The 21,039-nt window shown below is 48.0% G+C and overlaps 1 protein-coding gene across 4 annotated transcripts in view; it reads right to left on the bottom strand.

Annotated features, from left to right (window-relative positions):
• STX2 (syntaxin 2) overlaps positions 1-21,039 on the bottom strand; it is a 70,879-nt gene that overhangs the window by 37,861 nt on the left and 11,979 nt on the right. For all 4 annotated transcript variants that reach the window (XM_075012465.1, XM_075012467.1, XM_075012468.1 and 1 more), the window contains exon 3: positions 10,853-10,952. In XM_075012465.1, the coding sequence (XP_074868566.1) occupies positions 10,853-10,952 (100 nt within the window). The remainder of the gene's footprint in view (positions 1-10,852; positions 10,953-21,039) is intronic.

The following is a 21,039-nucleotide window of genomic DNA, read 5'->3' as shown; positions in this document are numbered from 1 at the left end:
TTACTGTTATTTTTGGCCTGCCTGATTATATTATTTGTTACAAACATTTTACCCAAGTCCAGATGTAGATGATGTAGAAAATGAGGAACTAGAAGATAAAGGAATCTTACAAAACAAAAAGTCTTTACAAAACTATAGCTGACTCTGCATATCTGCTATTGTTGTACAACATGTATATTTCCTTAGGGGATGTCCCTGAGAGGCATCCAGGTGGGCCAGGCAGGGAGAGAAAAGATACTAGAAAGTTATGTTGTATAAAAGCTTTAAAGAAAAAAAAAAGAATGTAAGAAAAAAAGAGTGCTTGGAGAAAGCATTGTGAAAAACCAGAAGCAAATACAAGGAATTTCCAACCTCATGAAGTTTATAGCTGATTAACATGCAAATTAATTTTCTCTGGGTCAACTGTCAGTAAAGGGATAATAGTTATACGTATATTCTCATAACAAAAGATAGAATGTATTTGTAATATTATAGTATCACATGTGAACCTTCATTTTAATTCATGTTAAAGATGTTAAGAAGCAAATATTTCTTGCATAATTCTAAGACAAATTTAACCACACAATGACATAAAATAAACATGCAAGTTATCAGATTTAGTGTAATGTTTACCATTTTCAATAATTAAGTTAGCTACTTGTCTTTTACTGTATAATTTAATTTAATAAATTATAGTTGTATTACTGAGTACTGTAATTTCTGCAATCAAAAGCTTATAAAGTTGTCCATAAACATATTTCTCTTCTACAGAACTAGAGTTAATGATGTTTTAGGTCCCAAGTAGCCCTTGGAAGAAATTGCTGGAAATGTCAAGTAACATAAAACCACAACCTTGTTATCATATGTTAACAATGATACACATGCAGCACTATCAAAATTGATCAGGAAAACTTTGATTTTAAGAAAAAACACAGCTATTTAGAGCTCTTTAAGTTGGAGATCACCCTGTACTAAGTCCACACAAAATTGATTTTTTATTCTTCCTTTCCTCCTCCTCAATCCATCTCACATTTGAAATTTAAACTGTCTTTCAAACAAAAACAAAATAAAAGTGATAATAATGTACACTGCATTTGTAGCGAAGGAAAAATTTCAAATAGGTTTTTTTCCTCGTAAATAGTGCATTCTTTGCTTCTATCAATTACTGATTCATTGTTTTCCCCCTGATCACACTGCTGTACCAGGCATTGCCCATTTTTCTTGGGAGAATACTGTATACAGCCTAATAAAGAGAAATTTAACGAAGCCTCTATAGTGACTCTAGACACTAGATTATGAATAACACTATTAGAAACCTTAAAAGGTGAGATTTTAAAGGAGCTTAAATTACCTGACAGCACAAATCCTGAAGAAAGTTAGCAGGACTTATGCTAAGTCACTTAGGCACTTAGGAAATTCTGCTCAATAATGGTGAACTTGCAAAAGATGTGAAAAGTGAAAGCATTTTGAAATCTAGAATGGTTACAAATGAGGTTTTAGACAACTGCGTTCTAATTAACTACTTATTTTTTTAAAAAGCAGAGAATTATACTTTTAAGTAGTTTCTCAATGCTTTCTCTATGTCAGCATCTTCCATGGATTTTGAATTAATTTAGGCCCCCTGATAACTCTTAATAGTAGATCTGCGCCCACCCCAACCTAGATTTTTATGTCAAGAACAACTCAGTGTGCTCATCTTGTTTATGTATCTTCTAAAAAGTCTCTTTTCTCTTGAAGCCTACCAAATAAATAATTGGCCAGTGTATGTAACTATGTGCACCTACCGCTGTTACCCTCATCCTCCTGCCTGCAAACACTCTAACAGTCTCTTCAAAACCATTTGATGACTCTTGTCTTAAATTAGAGTCATACTCTTTGAAGTACAGACTGCCTCTAAGCTATGTATTTGCACTCGTTCTGCACTACAGAACAAACCAGTAACCATCACTTGGACTAGTGGCTTCTTAGAAAACAAATATGATGCCGTTCAAACACAAGAAGAGCCCTGTGGCACCTTATAGGCTACCCGATTATTTTGGAGCATAAGCTTTCATGGGCAAAGACCTGATTCATCAGATTCATGAATATACAGACTAACTTAGCTACCCCTCTGAGGTTTAAACAGCTATTTAATAGAACCGGTTCTGAAAATTCATTACATGCTATGAATCATACCTTTCCCCACTGGGTTTAAATTTTCAAAATATAAATAAAATCATGTAATGTTTAAATAAAACCCTTCTTGCCTATCCCTATTATGAATTCATTCATTTAAAACAAATACAGTAGGAAAACAGAACTATGAGCACAAGAAAACTTAGAACAGAATACAGAAAAAGCCTAGTAGCAAATGGAAAAATCAGCTTAAAAATATCTTCTAGTCACATCCAAAAGTATTTCTTTTTAGTAATCTTCCTATTTACTATATAATGAAAACTAACATTTACAATATTGTTTACATTTTATTCTGTGGTTTATTTTGATCTCTTTCCCTAGGGCCCCTTTTCAATACATACGATAAGTGTGTTCCTTTGACAGATGAGGTCAAGATGGTAGACAACTTTCACTGCAAAGTTCTTTATCCAGAAAGTGCACCTTTGGCTGCGTCTACACTATGAGATAAATTTGAATTTATTTATTTATACCAATTTTCTAATTCTGGAATTTTTAAGTTTGATTTTGAACCTCCCCACTTTCACCATGCTCATTGCTGAAATTGCGGAGTTATTAACAGTGGTTTGTAACCTATCCTTTAAATCCACTTTGGTACCAAATGACTGGAAGACGGCCAATATAACACCAATATTTAAAAAAGGCTCTAGAGGAGATCCTGGCAATTATAGACCGATAAGTTTAACATCAGTACCAGGCAAATTAGTAGAAACACTAGTAAAGAGTAAAATTGCAAGGCACATAGAAGAGCACGAATTGTTGGGCAAAAGTCAGCATGGTTTCTGCAGAGGGAAGTCGTGTCTGTCTAATCTATTAGAATTCTTTGAAGGGGTTAATAAACATGCAGACAAGGGGCACCCAGTGGACATAATATACCTAGATTTCCAGAAAGCCTTTGACACGGTCCCACACCAAAGGCTTTTATGTAAATTAGGTGGTCATGGGATAGGAGGAAAGGTCCTTTCATGGATCGGGAATTGGTTAAAAGACAGAAAACAAAGGGTGGGAATAAATGGTAAATTTTCACAATGGAGGGGGGTAACTAGTGGTGTTCCCCAGGGCTCAGTCCTGGGACCGATCCTGTTCAACTTGTTCATCAATGATCTGGAAAATGAGGTAAGCAGTGAGGTGGCAAAGTTTGCAGATGACACCAAGTTGTTCAGGACAGTCAAAACCAAAAGGGATTGTGAAGAACTACAAAAAGATCTCAGCAAACTGAGTGATTGGGCAGCAAAATGGCAAATGAAATTTAATGTGGGTAAGTGTAAGGTAATGCATGTTGGAAAAAATAACCCAAATTACACGTACTACATGATGGGGTCAAATTTAGCTACGACAGATCAGGAAAGGGATCTTGGAGTTATAGTGGATAGTTCTCTGAAGACATCCACGCAGTGTGCAGCGGCAGTTAGTAAGGCAAATAGGATGTTAGGAATTATTAAAAAAGGGATCGATAATAAGACAAAAGATATCATACTTCCCCTATATAAAACTATGGTACGCCCACATCTCGAGTACTGCGTGCAGATGTGGTCTCCTCACCTCAAAAAAGATATATTGGCATTAGAAAAGGTTCAGAAAAGGGCGACTAAGATGATTAGGGGCTTGGAAAGGGTCCCATATGGGGAGAGGCTAGAGAGACTGGGACTTTTCAGTTTGGAAAAGAGGCGATTGAGGGGCGATATGATAGAGGTATATAAAATCATGAATGGTGTGGAGAAAGTGAATATAGAAAAATTATTTACCTTTTCCCATAATACAAGAACTAGGGGACACCAAATGAAATTGATGGGTAGTGGGTTCAAAACTAATAAAAGGAAATTTTTCTTCACACAGCGCACAGTCAACCTGTGGAACTCCTTGCCCGAGGCGGCTGTGAAGGCCAGGACTCTATTAGGGTTTAAAAAAGAGCTTGATAAATTTTTGCAGGTCAGGTCCATAAATGGCTATTAGCCAGGGATAAAGTATGGTGCCCTAGCCTTCATAACAAGGGCAGGAGATGGATGGCAGGAGATAAATCACTTGTCTTCTGTTCTCCTTCTCTGGGGCGCCTGGCATTGGCCACCGTCGGCAGATGGGATGCTGGGCTTGATGGACCTTTGGTCTGACCCAGTATGGCCATTCTTATGTTCTTATGTTCTTATGTTCTTATGCTCCCACACACAAATTGGCTAACATCGACTGTTCCCATAGTGTATTGTGGGAAGCTATCCCACAGTTCCCTCATTCCCATAGCATTCTGGGTCTGCTCACTGGTCTTGATGTCATCTTCCCCCATTGCATTTTCCTCATTCTCCTCCTCATCCCTGAAAATATGCTGATCCCTGGAAATAATGCAGAGACCCTCAAAGTTAGAATAAAGAGGATAGAAAAATCTAGGAAAAAAAGAATGTTTAGTTTCCCCCCACACTACATTGTCAACACAGATGCAGCAACTGTATTCTCAACTGGCCATCCACTTGTGCCACTTCCCATCATTGCATGCATGTGATCTCTCAAATGAATGCAGGGGCCCAGACTGTTTTTTAAAGTGACAAGAAAGATAGGAAAGTGTAGGAAAGAAGAATTTTTGGTTTCCCCATTCATTATATTGGTGTTCAGGAGAGTGACTGGCTTTCCTGTGCATTATAAGGCTTCCATGCAATGACTGTTTTCAACTGGCCATCCACTGAGTGTCCCACCTCCTATCACTGCTTGCATGTGATCCCTCAAAGTAATACAGGGGCCAGGACCGTATTTGAAAGTGAGAAGAAAGAGGATATAAGAGTGTACGGAGAAAGAATTTTTGGTTTCCCCATTCATTATACTGGTATGGGAAAGGGTATTTGGCATTCCAGTGCACTATAAGGCTTCCGTGCAATGACTGTGTTCTCAACTGGCCACCTACTGAGTGTTCCACCTCCTATCATTGCATCCATGTGATCCCTAAAAAATAATGCAGGGTCCCAGACTAGTTTTTAACATGAGAAAAAAGAGAAACAGAAAAGTGCAGGAAAAAAGAATTTTCGGTTTCCCCCGGAGGCAGCAAGCCCTGGTATGGACGAAGTGCGGGGAGTGCAGCGGGAGGTCAGTTGAAATGGTCCACTGCAGCAGCCAAACTCCAAATTTCTTAGCCACTGGGGGAGACTTTTCCCCGGTGGCAGAAAGACCTTTAGCTGCTGGGGGAGACCTTTTCCCCAGCAGCTGCAAACTCCAGTATGGGCCAAGGGGGGAAGTTCAGCGGGGGGCCAGCTGAGGTGGTCCTTCCCTGGCGGCAGCAAGCCCTTTGGCCACCAGGGAGACCTAATCCCCGGTGGCAGCAAGCCCCGGTATGGGACTAGTGGGCGGTTAAGTGGAGGGGACAGTTGAGGTGGTCCTTCCCCACAGAGACAGCAAAGCCCCCCGTATCTTTACCGCCAGGGGAGACTTTCCCATGGTAGCAGTAAAGCCCATAATATCTTTCCCACCCTTGGAGCCTTTAATGCGTAACTGTCAGCATTATTAGCACCAAAGCACAGGCACATTCTTTTATTGGGTTGGGTTGGGGGCTATCCATGTGATGTGGCTGAATGCAGGAAAGACTCATAGGCTGCATCGACACTACAGTTCTGTTTCGAAAGAGAACATCGAAAGATGCTCTTCTGAAATGGAGCGCCCACATACACCAGTGGGGACCGAAGGTTCGGTCCGTTCTTTTGAAAGGCCCCCAGCACAATTTCGAAAGAGAGTGTCCACACACGCCAGGGCGCTCTTTTGAAAGAGCAGGGATAGCAAGCACCACGGGCAGGGTCGCATGGGGCACGAGCCGCTGCCCGCCATCCCCTTAAAGGGCCCTGCCCCCCATACATCAGTCTGCACATTCTGAGGGCTAGCAACCCTGTCCCCAGGCAGCGTGAGAGTGAGAGAGACTGTGGAGGTGGCATCCTGGGCCCCCATGGAGCCCGAGCAGCACCCCCCTCTCCATCGCAGGCATGGCCAGCGCCCTGGTCGCAGTCCTGGCTGCTGTGCTGCAGCAGCTCCGGGTGGCCACCACAACAGCCACGCTCCTGGACACCATCCTCAGGGTGCAACATCCCCAGCTGGTCCCCTGGGTCATCTGCCATCTGTGGAGCTTTCCCACAAGCAGTGACTGGCAGGACTGGCTGGTGCTGGAGGACTGGGGCGACGACCGGTGGCTACAGAACTTCAGGATAACCAAGTGAACATTCCTGGAGCTGTGCCATTGGCTCGCCCCAGTCCTCCAGCACCAGGACACACACCTGAGGCTGGCAGTTCCCCTGCACAAAAGGGTGGCCATCGTCCTATGGAACCTGGCCACCCCGACAGTTACCGATCCATTGGCCACCAGTTCAGGGTGGGCAAAACCACTGTTGGGGCCATCCTCATCAAGGTAAGCCGTGCCTAGCTCACACCTAGACTGCATGTGGTAGGCAGCCTGGTGACAGGCACCGTCAGCAGAAGAGCGGGCACCCTGGAGCCAGGGGCAATGATGGGGATGGGCACGGGCAGGCAAGCTGCCCCCCACCCCAGGCTCACGAGCATGCCCCTCTATGTCCTGCAGGTCGTCCAGGCGATCAACAAGGTGCTCCTGAGGCAACTGGTTCATGTCGGGGACCTGGACGACACCATCTGGGGCTTCCAGAAGCTGGGCTTCCCCAACTGCTTTGGGGCCCTGCATGGCACCCACATTGCCCACTGGGTCCCGAAGCACAGCCGTGGTGCCTACGTGAATCACAAAGGCTACCACTCGGTGGTCCTGCAGGCCCTGGTTGATGCCAGCAGCTGGTTCCAGGACATCTACATGGGCTGGTTGGGCCACGCCCGCGACGCAAGGGTCTTCAGGAACTCAGGGCTAAGACGTCGTATAGCTGAGGGGACCATCGTCCCCTGGCGGGAGCTCCCCATCAGGGACACAACAATGCCACGCTGCATCGTGGTGGACGCAGCCTACCCACTGCAGGCCTGGCTCATGCAGCCATATACCAGGCACACCCAGCCGAGCCAGGACCTTTTTAACGAGTGGCTGAACTGTGCCCGGAACACCATTGAGCAGGCGTTTGGCCGCCTCAAGGGGCATTTTAGATGCCACTACACCAGGCTGGAGGTGGGGCCCCCCAATGTCCTGGTGGTGGTTGGGGCCTGCTGCACCCTCCATAACCTGGTGGAGGTGAAACACGAGCCCTATATGCAGAGGTGGACTGCCGAGGCAGGGTGCAGGTACGAACAGCCCCGTGCCACAGGTCCAGTAGGATGGGGTGCATGTAAGGGAAGCCCTGCGCCAGGCCTTTGAGCGGGGGCCATGGTAACCCCCCCACCCACACCCTGCACACACACACACACACACACACCAGCACCCATGCAAGGGGGACACAGGTTAAACCATAAAAATAAACTATTTACTTCAAGAACTGTGCCCCTCATTTTCTAGGGGGAACTACATACATGTCGGGGGAGGATAAGTGGGAAGAACTATTTACTTGAGAGGGGAGGGTGAAAAGGAAGAATTATTTACATGGGAATGGGGAGCGTGGACAGGGGCTGGGGTGGGGGGGCTCAATGGCCAGGAGCCCCATTGCCCACACCCACCCCTTCCTCCACATGTCCAGGGGCCCCACTGGGGCTGAGCCAGGGCCAGTAGCACAGGGAGGTAGGGGTGCAGGGGCTCGGCCTCCACCTGGCCAGCAGGGTGTAGGCCAGGTGGATGAGGCTGACCCTGGGGGGAGGTGGGGAGGGAGCAGGGCCTTGAGGTTGGACTCCTTGCGGGGGGTTGTGGGGGGGCAGGAGGCTGTGGGATTGGGGCCAGGGGGAACTGCTGGGAGGGGGCGGGGGGTGAATAGGCAAGGGGGGCGGGTAGGATGACAGTGGGTGTGGGAGTGACCCACGATGGAGTGGTGGCATGGACTAGGTGGCCGACCATGGCCTGGGTGAGGACGTCCAAGTTGGACCCCAGCTGTTCCCATGCCTGCCGCTCCATGACAAGCCACTGCCGCACAACACCTATCAGCTCCCTCAGGGCAGCTGTCTGGGCTGTGTCCCCTGCCTCCTCCTCCCCAGCCTGGTGGCACCAGCGGTGGCCCTGCACTGTCCCTGTCTGAGGCCTGGGCCGCTCCCCCTCATCCTCAGTGGTGGGGCTCTCCAGGCCCATCGCGGGGCTGGTCTCGCTGCTGGAGCTGTGGAGACAAAAGGAGAGAGGAACGGGCCATTAGTTCTGGTGAGGGACCCCCTGAACCCTCCCCCATCCCATCCCAACGGTCCTGCAGGAACCACATGCAGGGTTCCCCATCTGGGTTGTGGGAGCGCTGACTCTCCTCTGCCTCCCTCGGTCCCTCCGCAGCCTGACAGCCCATGGTACTGTCTGGCTCACATAGTACTGGGTGCCACAAGTCAGCCCTGTGAGGCCGGGGTTGTGGGGCCGTCTGGCCCGCCCATGCCCTGGAGCTGATGTCCCTGCGGGTGGGCTGCGGCCACCCTGGGCGGGACTGCGGACTCCCTCTTCTGGACCCGCGGCCTCCCGTGTGCATGGTACATACCTGTGGGTCCCTCCAGGAACTTGTGCGAGGTGCAGTCGGAGGGCTCCAGGCTGGATGGGTCTGAGGGGACATCCATGACGAGGGCCCTCTCGCTCGAGCCCTTGTTATCACTGCTGTCCAGGATCTGTTCGGGGTGCCTCTGGGTGGCCGGTGGTCTAGGCTGGTCCTCCCCCTCAGTCCCGATCCCTGTTTCCTCCAGCTCAGATGGGGGTGGGGGGTGTCCAGGTACATGACCAGGAGTCCTGCCTCCTTGGGCCCAAGGAGGTGGTCAAGTTCTTGCAAGTAGGGGCAGCAGTTGAGCGCTGCCCCTGACCACCCGGCCATGTCCTGAGCCCGGCAGTACACCTGCTGGATCTCCTTGACCTTGGACCTCACCTGGTCCAGGGTCCATGTGGGGTGACCCCAGCCAGTGAGGCCCTTGGCCAGGCACTCGAATGCCACAGCATTCCGGCGCTGGACCCCCATCTGCTGCAGGACCTCCTTGTCTTCCCACAGGGTGAGGAGGTCCTGCAGCTCGGCCTCTGTCCAGGAGGGGGCCTGATGTTTGGGAGGGCTGGCTCCCCTGCTGGGAGGACTTCCCCTGGTCCCTGGATGGCCCCTGGGGTGGGTGGGAGTCCGGGCGCTGGCCATGCTGCCGAGCACGGCAAGAGATGGGCTGGAGCGTTGCCCTTGTTGGATTGCTGGGCAGCAGTGTGGGCTCCCTGATGCCTGCACGTTCTCAGCTTCCTGCCTGAGGGCTTCTGGGAGCCTGTGTGCTGAAAGGCAGCTGGAGGCTGGAGACATAGAGCTCCGCTTGTGTTGTGAGCGACACCGCCTCCTGCCAGCTGATCATGGCGATGGAGGTCCTGCTCTTTCGAAACAGCAGGCCACGGAGCATCTACACTTGCTGTCTTTCAAAACTGTCTTTTGAAAGAGGGCGCTTTTCCCATCCCGGGAGCGGAGGACCAACTTCGAAAAAATGGGGGAGTTCTTTCAAAGTTAATTTCAAAAGAGTGCCGTGTCAGTGTAGATGCTCCATGGCTTCTTTCGAAAGAACTCGGTCTTCCGATCCTAATTTCGAATGTACTTGCTAGTGTAGATGCACCCAGACTGTCTGGCACCTCTGGGGGAGGGAAGGGGGTTCGCACACAAATGTAAATGGCTGAGAAGAAGTTTCTCAGCGTGTTATGCAAGCACAAACCCCAGCACAGCCTCATTGACACACGGTACTGGCACCAGGCAGTGCAGAAAAAAATAGCAAGTGTACAGACAGAGCTGCAAACTCCCTGTAAGGGGCTATTTGAATGGGTAGATGCACTCACGGTGCTAATAGCATAGGAAGAAAGAAAGACATTTATCAGGCTCTCGTACTAACAATGAGTCCACAAGTAAAGGGTTGGATCATCCGCCTGGAAATTCACAGGCTTTCTGTTACTGGAGAGCACTGGCCAGAGTGGAGCACTGAAAGGGGCATTATGGGTTATATAGGGGACACCTCTGGAAGCTAATAAATTTACTTTGAAGACGCGGTGTTTCCACGCTCACCTTTAATTGAACTTCTGAATTGGAGCTTGGTGCTATACCCGTCAGGTAACTGCAATTTTGTAATCTCAAGATTAGTCCATCCAAAACTGAGTTTATGAAGACAGTCACATGGTAAAATTGAGATAAGTGAATTAAATTCAAATTTATCTCATAGTGTAGACGCAGCCTGTGTCTCTAACATGACAACTACTATTTCCCAAGTTGATGATCTGGAATACTCCATTACTGCAAGCCAGTAAAGCAGCATGGGGGTGGAGGGTGGGATACTAGGTTCCAATTGTTGGAAAAAGGAGGAAGGAGTATCAGTCGCAGTTCCCCCTATATAGTCTCAACTTGAGATGTGAGGCACCTTTAGACGGAACAGAGATGTCTTTGAGTTACTGCTTTTAGAAACTGATTAGGTTAAATTTCAGACTGACTTCCTAGTGTATTACGGAAATAATGCTTTGAAGACATTCCCTCCTTTAAATGGAATCTTAATGCTGAAATGGATGATTTCAGTGCATTTTATACATGACGGTAAAAATATACCATGTTCCATAAACATATAATTCGCCTGCTACCTATAAAGTTCTATTCTCAACAAATATAACTATATGCCCATTAAGAGTATTCATTCAGGATAACTACCCATACATATTAAATATCTAAAAAAGTAAAAAACTTACTGCCTTCAGGGTTTGGTGCAGACAAGATAATGCTGTGTTTCTTCTTCACTTCCTCCACATTTTGTGCTATTTTAGCTATGCTGTTTCTGAGTTCTTCAACCTATAGGGAAAGAAAAATGTAGCAAGGAAGAGGCTAAAAAAGTTGATTATGAAAAGTAAGGAAATGACCTCATGAGGTCCTTTCTAGCTCTGTGAAACATAATACCCTAAACCATGAAAAGTTCAAAAAGAAAAATACCAGTATTGTAAAAAGAGAAACTACAAAGAACACTATACCCTCTAATCAAGAAACTCCCTGAAGAAGCACAGGAACAAAGCTACAAACACACACAGCTAGGGTCCCAGCCAGGGGTATTCTATCTGCTACTCAAAATCTATAAACCTAGAAATCACGTATGCCTCATCAGCTCTGGCATTAGCACTCTTACAGCAGAATTGTCTGGCTATATAGACTCTCTCCTCAGGCTCTACGCTACCAGTATGCCTAACTATCTTAGAGACACCACTGACTTCCTGAGGAGTCGTCATCTCGAAAATACCATCCAGGCAACTATGGCTGTAGAACCTCTCTATGCTACCAATCCACATAGAGGTGGACTACAAGTAGTCAGAAACTGTATCCCCAATGATTTCATGGCACAGCTGGCTGCTGAGCTTTGTGACTTTGCCCCTTGGTCCCCACCCACAACCATTTCAAGTCAGCAGCACTGCCATGGGTAACTGCATTGCCCCGCATTATGCCAACATTTTTATGACTAACTTAGAACCCTGCCTCTTCAGCTCTCACCCCTCAGGTGCCACTCCTTTATTTGTGCTTCATTGATGGTATCATCTAGACCCACAGGAAGGAGGCCTTTGAAGATTCCACCAAGTTTTCCCATAATTTCCACCAACCACAAAACTCAGCCTACACCCAGAAATTCACTTCCTGCAAACTACAGTGAAAACAAGTGATGGTCACAAACACCACCCTATACCAGAAACCTACTAACTGCTACACTTACCTACATGCCTCCAGCTTTCATCAAGAACACATCACACAATCCACTGTCTACAACCAAGCCCAAAGATACAACCTAATTTGTTCCAATCCCTCAGACAGAGATACACACCTACAGGAGCTCTATCACGTGTTAAAACTACAATACTCACGCTGACAGAGACAGGCAGGTACGTAGAAGTCACTTACTACAGGACAAACACAACAAAGAAAGCAACAGGGCATCATTGGCTACTACCTATAGGCCCCAGCTAAAACTGCCCTGTTCAGGAAAAGTCAAAATAATCATCTGTATGTAATTCTTTTATTGTCCACGAACATGGAAAAACTGTTAAGCTAAGTTCATATTCCATTCTTATTAGCATGTTAGACCTCTAGAAACACTATTTTTAAAATCAATTCTTATGATGTGTTCAAGTACTGACAAAGACAGATTACTGCAGTGATTACTGCAGTCGAAAAGAAATGGAAAACTGGTCTGCATCAAATTTCTTTTCTTGTGAGCATTCTATTTCATCTTCAGCAGCATTGTGAAGCACAGAGTCTTCTGACAAAGATAGTGATCTCAGTGATAGTAAAAGTGATGCTAATTCCTTTTCTTCATCTAAAAGAATTTGCTACTTCATCTGCTTCAGTATCAAAAATTCCTATTCCTGGAAAGTTTTCAGATGTTCATTATATTAGTATTATGAGATCTGGGGGTAGACAATCCCACAGCCAGAAAAATGAACTCAGTTGTACATTTTCTAGGAAGTATTCATGACAGCAATCCAGTATTTCATATAGTCTAAAATCCTTATAGCCTAGAATATGTACATTAAATATTTATAAATTGGACACAACTTAACAGGAAACAGCTTGCAGGAAGTCTTCTGAATGCCAAAGAGCTGGTGTTCTTACTGTACTCAAGAGCACCCTATATGCTCAGTGATCCCTCCCCCACAACCCACTCTAGGCAAATAAAAGACTCTAGCTTGGTAAAGATAGGCAGGCAAGAGCAGTAAAGTATATGCAGCATCAGCTGCAATACACCTGAAGTAAACAGGGGAGTGGGGATTGAGGGGATCAGTCTGAGGTGGTTTCTTCAGGTAAAAGAAAGAAACTGAAAAAATAAATGAAAAACTTGTGTACAGCACTGCTCAGTGTTGTAATAGCAGAGTGGTGTAACAGCCCTGTGGTCAGCTGTTGTAGGCTTGGGCTTTTCAGAATGCTTAAGCATCTTGGCCAAGTCCTTAGACCCTCAGGGAGGAGGCAAATACAGTCTTCCCCCGCCTTACGAGGGTAATTCATTCCTGAAAAACCCCTCTTAGGGCGAAGTTTTGTAAGTCGAAAATGTAATTACCATTAATTTCAATGGGAAAAAATTTTATGCGTTCCTGAGCCCCAAAACGTATACCCATTTATGCTAAAACAACACCAAATCCCATTAAGTCTGGTGCAAGGGGGAAGTGGGACAGGGCAGAGCAGGGCGTGGGGAGGCAGCCTGGCGTGAGCACAGCGTAGGTTAAGTGGGGAGTGGGCACTGCAAGGGGCTGGCCAAGTGGGGAGCTAGGCAGGCACAGGGGGCCCCTGGCTGGCAAGGGGTGATGACTCTCTCATGTGGGGCTGTGCGGCAGAGAGGCCCTGCCGGCGGCAGCTGAGGCAGCAGCAGCAGGCGCTAAATGGGAGGGAGTGCCACAGATGGTGAGCGGTGCCCGAGGCACAGCTGCGCAGGGCAGGTGGCGGCAGCCCCCTAGCCACCCGGGGGGTGAGCGGCAGCAGCAGGGCTGGGATGGGCTGCGCCTCCAGCATCCACGTCTCGCAGAGCGGTGTGATCTACTGCTGGGACTTGGACGAGTCTACCTCCCTGCACCAGACTGCCGCCCTCTCGCAGGGCGCCACCGCCCCACTGCGCGGCCTCTTTGCCAAGACCAACACAGCCGACTCCATCCCCTCGGTGCTTGCCTACCAGAGCCGCCAGCCTTCAAATCAGTCCTCGTAAATGCAAAGAAACGCCTCATAAGCTGAAACAGCGGTATTAAATGAAACTCCTTGTAAAGTTGAATTCTCATAACTTGAATGGGCGTATCTCGGCGTATGACTGTACTGCTCTGGTAAGGGTTTGTCCAGAGCCCCAGCAGGGAATTGGAGCTGGCTTACACTTCAGGAATGGCCCTTTATCTATTCAAAGGGGATTCCCTGTTAGCTGCTGAATGTGCTCTCCTCTATTTGAAAAAGACAGAGCATGCAGCTGACACAGTGGGCAGTGCCCTGCCCTACACTGCCACTGGTGATAGCAACATTGGTGACTGGGATGTGTGAGACCAGGATCCGATGCTGATCTGAGGGAGCACTTGAGGGCAAACAGTTTGATGGAAAAAACCCAGGCTCTCCTAGCCCAACTGTCAGTTGCAAGTGTCAGTAAACTTCACTGCGCTTGGCAGGCAATAGAAGCACAGAGAGAAGGCTTGTCTAAAGCGCAGTTGGCAGTCTTGAAGAAAATGAGGGAAAAAACTGCTGCACTGTGAAAAATGCTGAGACAAAATAGGGCTTACTTAAAATTAGCCCTTGGGCTCAGTGACCCTTCCTTCAGGTGAATAAAAAGGCCCTACCTTGGTAAAACAGTCAGGCAAGAGCTGTAAAATATGAGCAGCAAGAGCTGCTATAAGTCTGAGATAAAACAGAAAGAGCGGGGGAGGGGAAGAGGTTGAGGGGTCCGGTGTGAAACATTCCCCTGTAGTAAAAAGGAGACAAAAAAAAGGGGGGGGGGCTAAAAGGAACGGGGGATTTCTGTAGATGCCGTGATTTACACAGCACTTTATTGTGTTGTGTGCCAGTTGTTACGGCACAGAGGCAGAGCTGGTAGGAGCTGTCAGTGTAGGCATATGTAGCTTTTCCAAAGCTGATGCCTCAATAGCGCCAACTGACATGGCTTGCTTGGTCTCCACCTCAATTCTTCTGGCTGAGGTGGATCTGCATTTCCTTGCGGTGCCAGATACTGATGGCATCAGGGAATGTGAGGCTCTGGGCAGGGCTGATGGAGAGTGTGCCGATGAAACTCTTGTGGCTTAAGAGCCTTTACAGGGTGATAGAGCTGCCCCATCAGCTGCCCACATCTCCTCTGGTTTGTCTCTGGAGATGCCACATGTTTTGCAGCAGTTTCCTATGTCGTTGTGCAGGTTGTTCTAGCACAGAGGCAGAGGCGGTAGGTGTTACCTCAGGGGAGCTGATGCCACAGCAGATCCAACTGACACAGCTCGCCTGGTCTCCACCTCACATCTTCTAGCTGAGGAGGACTTGCGTTTCTACATGGCACCTGATACATGCAGCACTGGGGAATGCAAGGCTCCGGGCAACGCCAACAGAGAGCATGCCAGTGAAGCTCTTATAGCTTGGGGGCCTTTGCAGGGTGAAATAGCTGTCCTATCTGAGGGCTTTTGCTGCACCAGCTGTCGTCTGACTTGTCCCTGAACGACAGAGACTCTTCCCAGAGTAGTGCCTTTAGTCGTGCTTCCCATTCTTTCTGTGCCCTTACCGGCATACCCAGGCAATGGGAGTACTTTTTTGGCATTATGGGCTTCCCAAGGCATTCAAAGAAGGAGGTGTGCCCATCAGATATGGGCATAGAACCGCAACATGAATTGCAGTTCTTTGTTGCCGGAAAGCCCAGCATTGTGAAAAGAGAGAGAAAAAAAGAGAGCTACTGCCTTTTTTTTTTTGATGGGGGGGAGAGAAAAACAAGGTTAAAAGTAACAAAGAGGAAGCCATGCTAGTCTATACACTATCAAAACAAAAAGCAGTCAAGTAGCACTTTAAAAGACTAGCAAAATGGTTTATTAGGTGAGCTTTTGTGGGACAGACCCACTTCTTCAGACCATAGCCAGACCAGAACAGACTCAATATATAAGGCACAGAGAACCAAAAACAGTAAGCAAGGAGGACAAATCAGAAAAAGATAATCAAGGTGAGCAAATCAGAGAGTGCAGGGGTCGGGGGGAAGGTCAAGAATTAGACTGAGCCAAGTATGCAGACAAGCCCCTATAAGCTGTGTCTACACGTGCACGCTACTTCGAAGTAGCGGCACTAACTCTGAAATAGCGCCCGTCGCGGCTACACGTGTCGGGCGCTATTTCGAAGTTAACTTCGACGTTAGGCGGCGAGACGTCGAAGTCGCTAACATCATGAGGGGATCGGAATAGCGCCCTACTTCGACGTTCAACGTCGAAGTAGGGACCGTGTAGACGATCCGCGTCCCGCAACGTCGAAATTGCTGGGTCCTCCATGGCGGCCATCAGCTGGGGGGGTTGAGAGATGCTCTCTCTCCAGCCCCTGTGGGGCTCTATGGTCACCGTGGGCAGCAGCCCTTAGCCCAGGGCTTCTGGCTGCTGCTGCGGCAGCTGGGGATCCATGCTGCAGGCACAGGGTCTGCAACCAGTTGTCGGCTCTGTGGATCTTGTGTTGTTTAGTGCAAGTGTGTCTGGGAGGGGCCCTTTAAGGGAGCGGCTTGCTGTTGAGTCCGCCCTGTGACCCTGTCTGCAGCTGTTCCTGGCACCCTTATTTCGATGTGTGCTACTTTGGCGTGTAGACGTACCCTCGCAGCGCCTATTTCGATGTGGCGCCACGCAACGTCGAAGTTGAACATCGACGTTGCCAGCCCTGGAGGACGTGTAGATGTTATTCGATGTTGCTACATCGAAATAAGCTATTTCGATGTTGGCTTCACGTGTAGATGTAGCCCTAGTGACTCAGAAAGTTCCCATCACAATTTAAACCATGTGTTAATGTGCCAAATTTGAATATAAAAGCCAGCTCGGCTGTTTCTCTTTCCAAAACGGTGCGATAATTCCTTTTCAGTAACACACATACCTTTAGGTCATTGACAGAATGCCCCATTCCATTAAAATGTTGACTAACCGGTTTGTGGATCTGGAGTGTTTTGATGTCTGTTTTGTGCCCATTGACCCTTTGTCTAAGGGAGTTAGAAGTCTGTCCAATATATAAAGCATCTGGGCATTGTTGGACGAGGTTATACGAATAAGATCAAGCAGTCAGTTGGGTCATAGTATGCGGTCTGATGGTTTGTTCTTCTTTAAATTGGTCCACTTCTTATAGGCCTGGCAATAGAAGTTCTGAAGAATCTGAATAAGGTGAATGGTGATTTGAGATCTGAGTGGGATCCACCAGAGGCAGAATAAAAATACTTGCAGGTAAAGGTGGGTCAAAGACAGCATCAGTGGCAGAAAAGACAGATGAAAATGCATAAGGAAACAAGGTGGGAAATACAGGGAGGATCCCAGTGGTGCACAATCTTGAAAGTATGGATCAAGACTGAACTGAACATACAGCGATAAGATGCAATACTGTGATTACCTATCGTGTGCAATAAAAAAGAGAAGTTACCCACTTGTGTAATAACGATGGTGTTTTGAGATGTGTCCCCATAGGTGCTCCACCTCAGGTTTCGGGCTTGCCCTGGCACCACAGATCAGAGATTTCCAAGACGTGTCTCCTTCGATTGCGCATGCTCAGATGCATGCTGGCCCTTCGTGCGTTTTCGATCATTTTTGCAATCCGGTCCATGCCAGTTCCTCGACAACCGCCTCGGACCCCTGTGAAGATATAAAGCAGAATTCCAAAGCGGGGAGAAATGGGTGGGTAGTGGAGCACCCACAGGGACACATCTCAAAGAACCATTATTACTGCACAAGTGAGTAACTTCTCTTTCTTCTTCGAGTGGTCCCTGTGGGTGCTCCACCTTAGGTGACTACCCAGCAGTGGCCCCAAAACACAGAGGTGGGTAATGGATTATGTGTAGCTTGCCCCGAGAGAACTGCTGCTGGTAGATGTGCATCCTCCTCCAGGAACTGATGAATTGCATAGTGTTTGGCGAACGTGTTGTAGGACGACCATGTTGCTGCTCTGCAAATGTCCCTCAGGGAAATTCCTCTGAGGAAGGCTGTGGAGGCTGCCATTGCTCTGGTAGAGTGAACCTTGGGCTGGGTTAGCAGAGGGGTCTCATGTAGGGCGTAGCACATCTTTATACAGGATGTGATGTTATTTGAAATTCTTTGCGAGGATAGTCCTTCCCCTTTTGATCTGGGGGCAAGGGACACCAGCAGTCTATTCGTCTTTCGGAAGGGTTTGGTTCTGTCTATACAGAAAGCCATTGCCCTTCTTACATCAAGTGCATGAAGCCGCACCTCCTTATTCAAGTTGTGCAGTTTGGGGTAGAAGATGGTAGAGTTATTGGTTCATTGATGTGGAACGCTGAAGAGATTTTTGGGAGAAAAGTGGAGTGTAGGCGTAGTATTACTGCCTCTTTGGAGAAAACTGTGTGGGGTGGAATCGCCATTACCACAGCCAGCTCGCTCACTCTGCGGGCAGATGTGATCGCGAGAAGGAAAGTCATTTTTAAGGTCAGCAGGCGAAGAGAGACGGTGGCTAACGGTTCGAAGAGAGGCCTAGACAATGTGTCCAAGACCAGATCTAAACTCCACGGTGGTGCTATCGGTGTCCAGGGAGGGTACAAGTTCATGAGGCCTTTCAGGAACCGCATTGTGATGGGATGGGCGAAGACAGTTGACCCCTCCACAGTGTGGTGGAAGGCTGATACAGCTGCTAGGTGGACCTTTAAAGATGGTAAGGAGAGCCCCCTTGCTTTAGGTCCAGTAAGTAGTCTAAGACCATGGGAAGTGTTACCTCCCGAGGGTTCAACTGTTTGGATAAACACCAGACGTAAAACATTTCCAATTGTATATGTAAGTCTCGTGGGTAGAGGCCCCCCAGTTACTTTCTAAGACCTCTTTAACCCTCTGTGAGCATACGTCCTCTAGAGTGTTGAGCCAGGGATTAGCCATGCCTTGAGGCATAGCATCCAAGGCTGAGGGTGCCTCAAGAGTCCCCGGCTCTGTGTGAGGAGATCCGGTACTATCAGGAGAGGGAGTGGTTGGCAACATGATGTGTTGTAGCAGAGAAAACCAGTGTTGACATTCCCATTCAGGGGCTAGGAGTATTAGGCGTGCCCCATCCCTCCTTGCCTTTTCCAGGACCTTGTGAATAAGCACTGTAAGGGGCAATGTGTACAGTAAGGGGTCCTTCCATGATAGAAGGAAGGCATACCCTAATGAGCCCCAGCTGATGCCCACTCTGGAGCACTACTGAGTGCATTTCTTGTTGTTGTAGGTCGCAAACAAGTCCCTCTGCGGGAACCCCCATGTATTGAATATGTGGTGAAGCAAATCGGGTCGGATCTCCCATTCGTGGTTGGGAGCGAAGCATGTGCTCAGCTGGTCTGCCTTTACACTGCTGGCGCCCAGTAAGTATGAGGCTCTCAAGGTTATGTTGTTTGCAATGCACCAATTCCACAAATGTACAGCCTCTATACATAGTGCGCGGGATCTGGCCCTGCCCTGTTGGTTGATATAGTACATCATGGAAATGATGTCTGTGTTGACCCCAACTACTTTGTGTCATGTGTATTGGAGGAAGTGCTTGCATGCATTGAACCCTGCCTGCAGTTCCAGTATGTTTATGTGCATCGCCATCTCTATAGGGGATCATCGCCCTTGCATTGACTTGTTCCCTAAGTGTGCCCCCCAGCCTACGTGGGAGGCATCTGTTGTGAGAAAAAACATAGTTTGTGGCTGGTGAAAGGGAATCCCCGACAACAAATTCTTGGTGTTCGTCCACCATTTTAGGGACCTGTACACCTCTGCTGGAGGTGATACTCTTTTGTGAGTGGCACGTATCGTTGGTATGTACACGGTTGCCAGCCAGTGCTGGAGGCTGCAGAAGCGTAGTCTGGTGTTCTGCACCATAGATGTGGTGGCAGCCATGTGTCCCAAGAGTTGCAGGCAAGTTAATACTTGTACCGTGGGGCTGCATAGCAACACCTGTATCAGGGACTGGATAGCATGAAAGCATATGGTAGGCAGATACAGTCTTACTGTGATGGAATCGAGACGTGCTCCTATGAACTCTACGTCCTGCATGGGTTCCGTCGTTGATTTTTGCAAATTGATGATAAGGCCCAGAGAGTGGAACGTTTTTGTAGTAATGTCTATCATGTGCAACACATCTGCCTGCAAAGTGCCTTTCAGAAGGCAGTCGTACAGGTATGGGAAGATGAAAACATCTTGATGGTGTATGTAGGCTGATGCTACTGCGAGTATCTTCGTGAAGACCCTGGGCACTGAAGAGAAGCCAAAAGGCATAACTTTGTACTGAAAGTGTTGTGTAGTCACGGTAAAGCACAGGAAGCATCTGTGAATTGGGTGAATGGTATGTGGAAGTATGCATCCTGTAAGTCGAGGGCTGCAAACCAGTCTCCATCGTCCAGTGCTGTAACTATGGAGGAAATAGCGGTCATTTTGAAGCGTTGCTTGCGGAGATGTCGGTTGAGGGCCCTTAGGTCTAGGATCAGTCTCCAGCCTCCTGATTTCTTTTCTGTGGGGAAGTATCGGGAATAAAACCCTTTCCCCTGGAACTCATTTAGGACTCTCTCTACTGCTCCTATAGAAATGAGATGATCAACCTCTTGTATCAGTAGAATCCTGTGAGAGGGGTCCCTGAAGAGGGACTGGATAGGGGGTTTTGGTGGTGGCAGGGAGCAGAATGGGATGGTATATCCTGTAGCAATGATTTTAATGCACATTTGTCCATAGTGATACTCCTCCCCTGGTAGTAGAATGGCCTGAGCCAATGGTGAAACAGAGGCTGAGGTGGTTGCTGGCACTGAATGATGGATGTGTTTTTTGCAGTCCTTGACACAGCAGTCAAATTTGCTGCCTGGCTGTCTGCAGTGCAGGATTGCGGCCTTGCTAGGGATGCTGTACAGGCTGCCTTTGATGTTGCTGATGCCCTTGGTCATAGCCTCGTTGGTACTGCGGGCACTGAGGTTGATAGTGTAGCATCATTGATACGGGTAATATCTTTTCCTTCTCTAAGGGGGAGTGTACATGCCCAGCGTTTGGAGCGTTGTTCTTGAGTCCTTGCTGGAATGGAGGACCGAGTCTGTGGTTTCCGCGAACAGTGTTGCCCTACCGAAGGGAAGGTCTTTGACTTTTGTTTGCAGTTCCTTGGGAATGCCGGATGTTTGCAGCCAGGACACTCGCCACATCACCACTGCAGTGGCTGTGGAGCATGCTGCTGTGTCTGCCATGTCTAACGCGATTTGGACTCCTGTGCGTGAAGCCACGTATCCTTCCTG

The sequence above is a fragment of the Carettochelys insculpta genome, chromosome 18 (assembly GCF_033958435.1).
Source record: "Carettochelys insculpta isolate YL-2023 chromosome 18, ASM3395843v1, whole genome shotgun sequence".
Taxonomy (NCBI): domain Eukaryota; kingdom Metazoa; phylum Chordata; order Testudines; family Carettochelyidae; genus Carettochelys; species Carettochelys insculpta.
The sequence above is the reverse complement of the archived record's forward strand: the minus strand, read 5'-3'. Positions and strand labels throughout refer to the sequence as shown.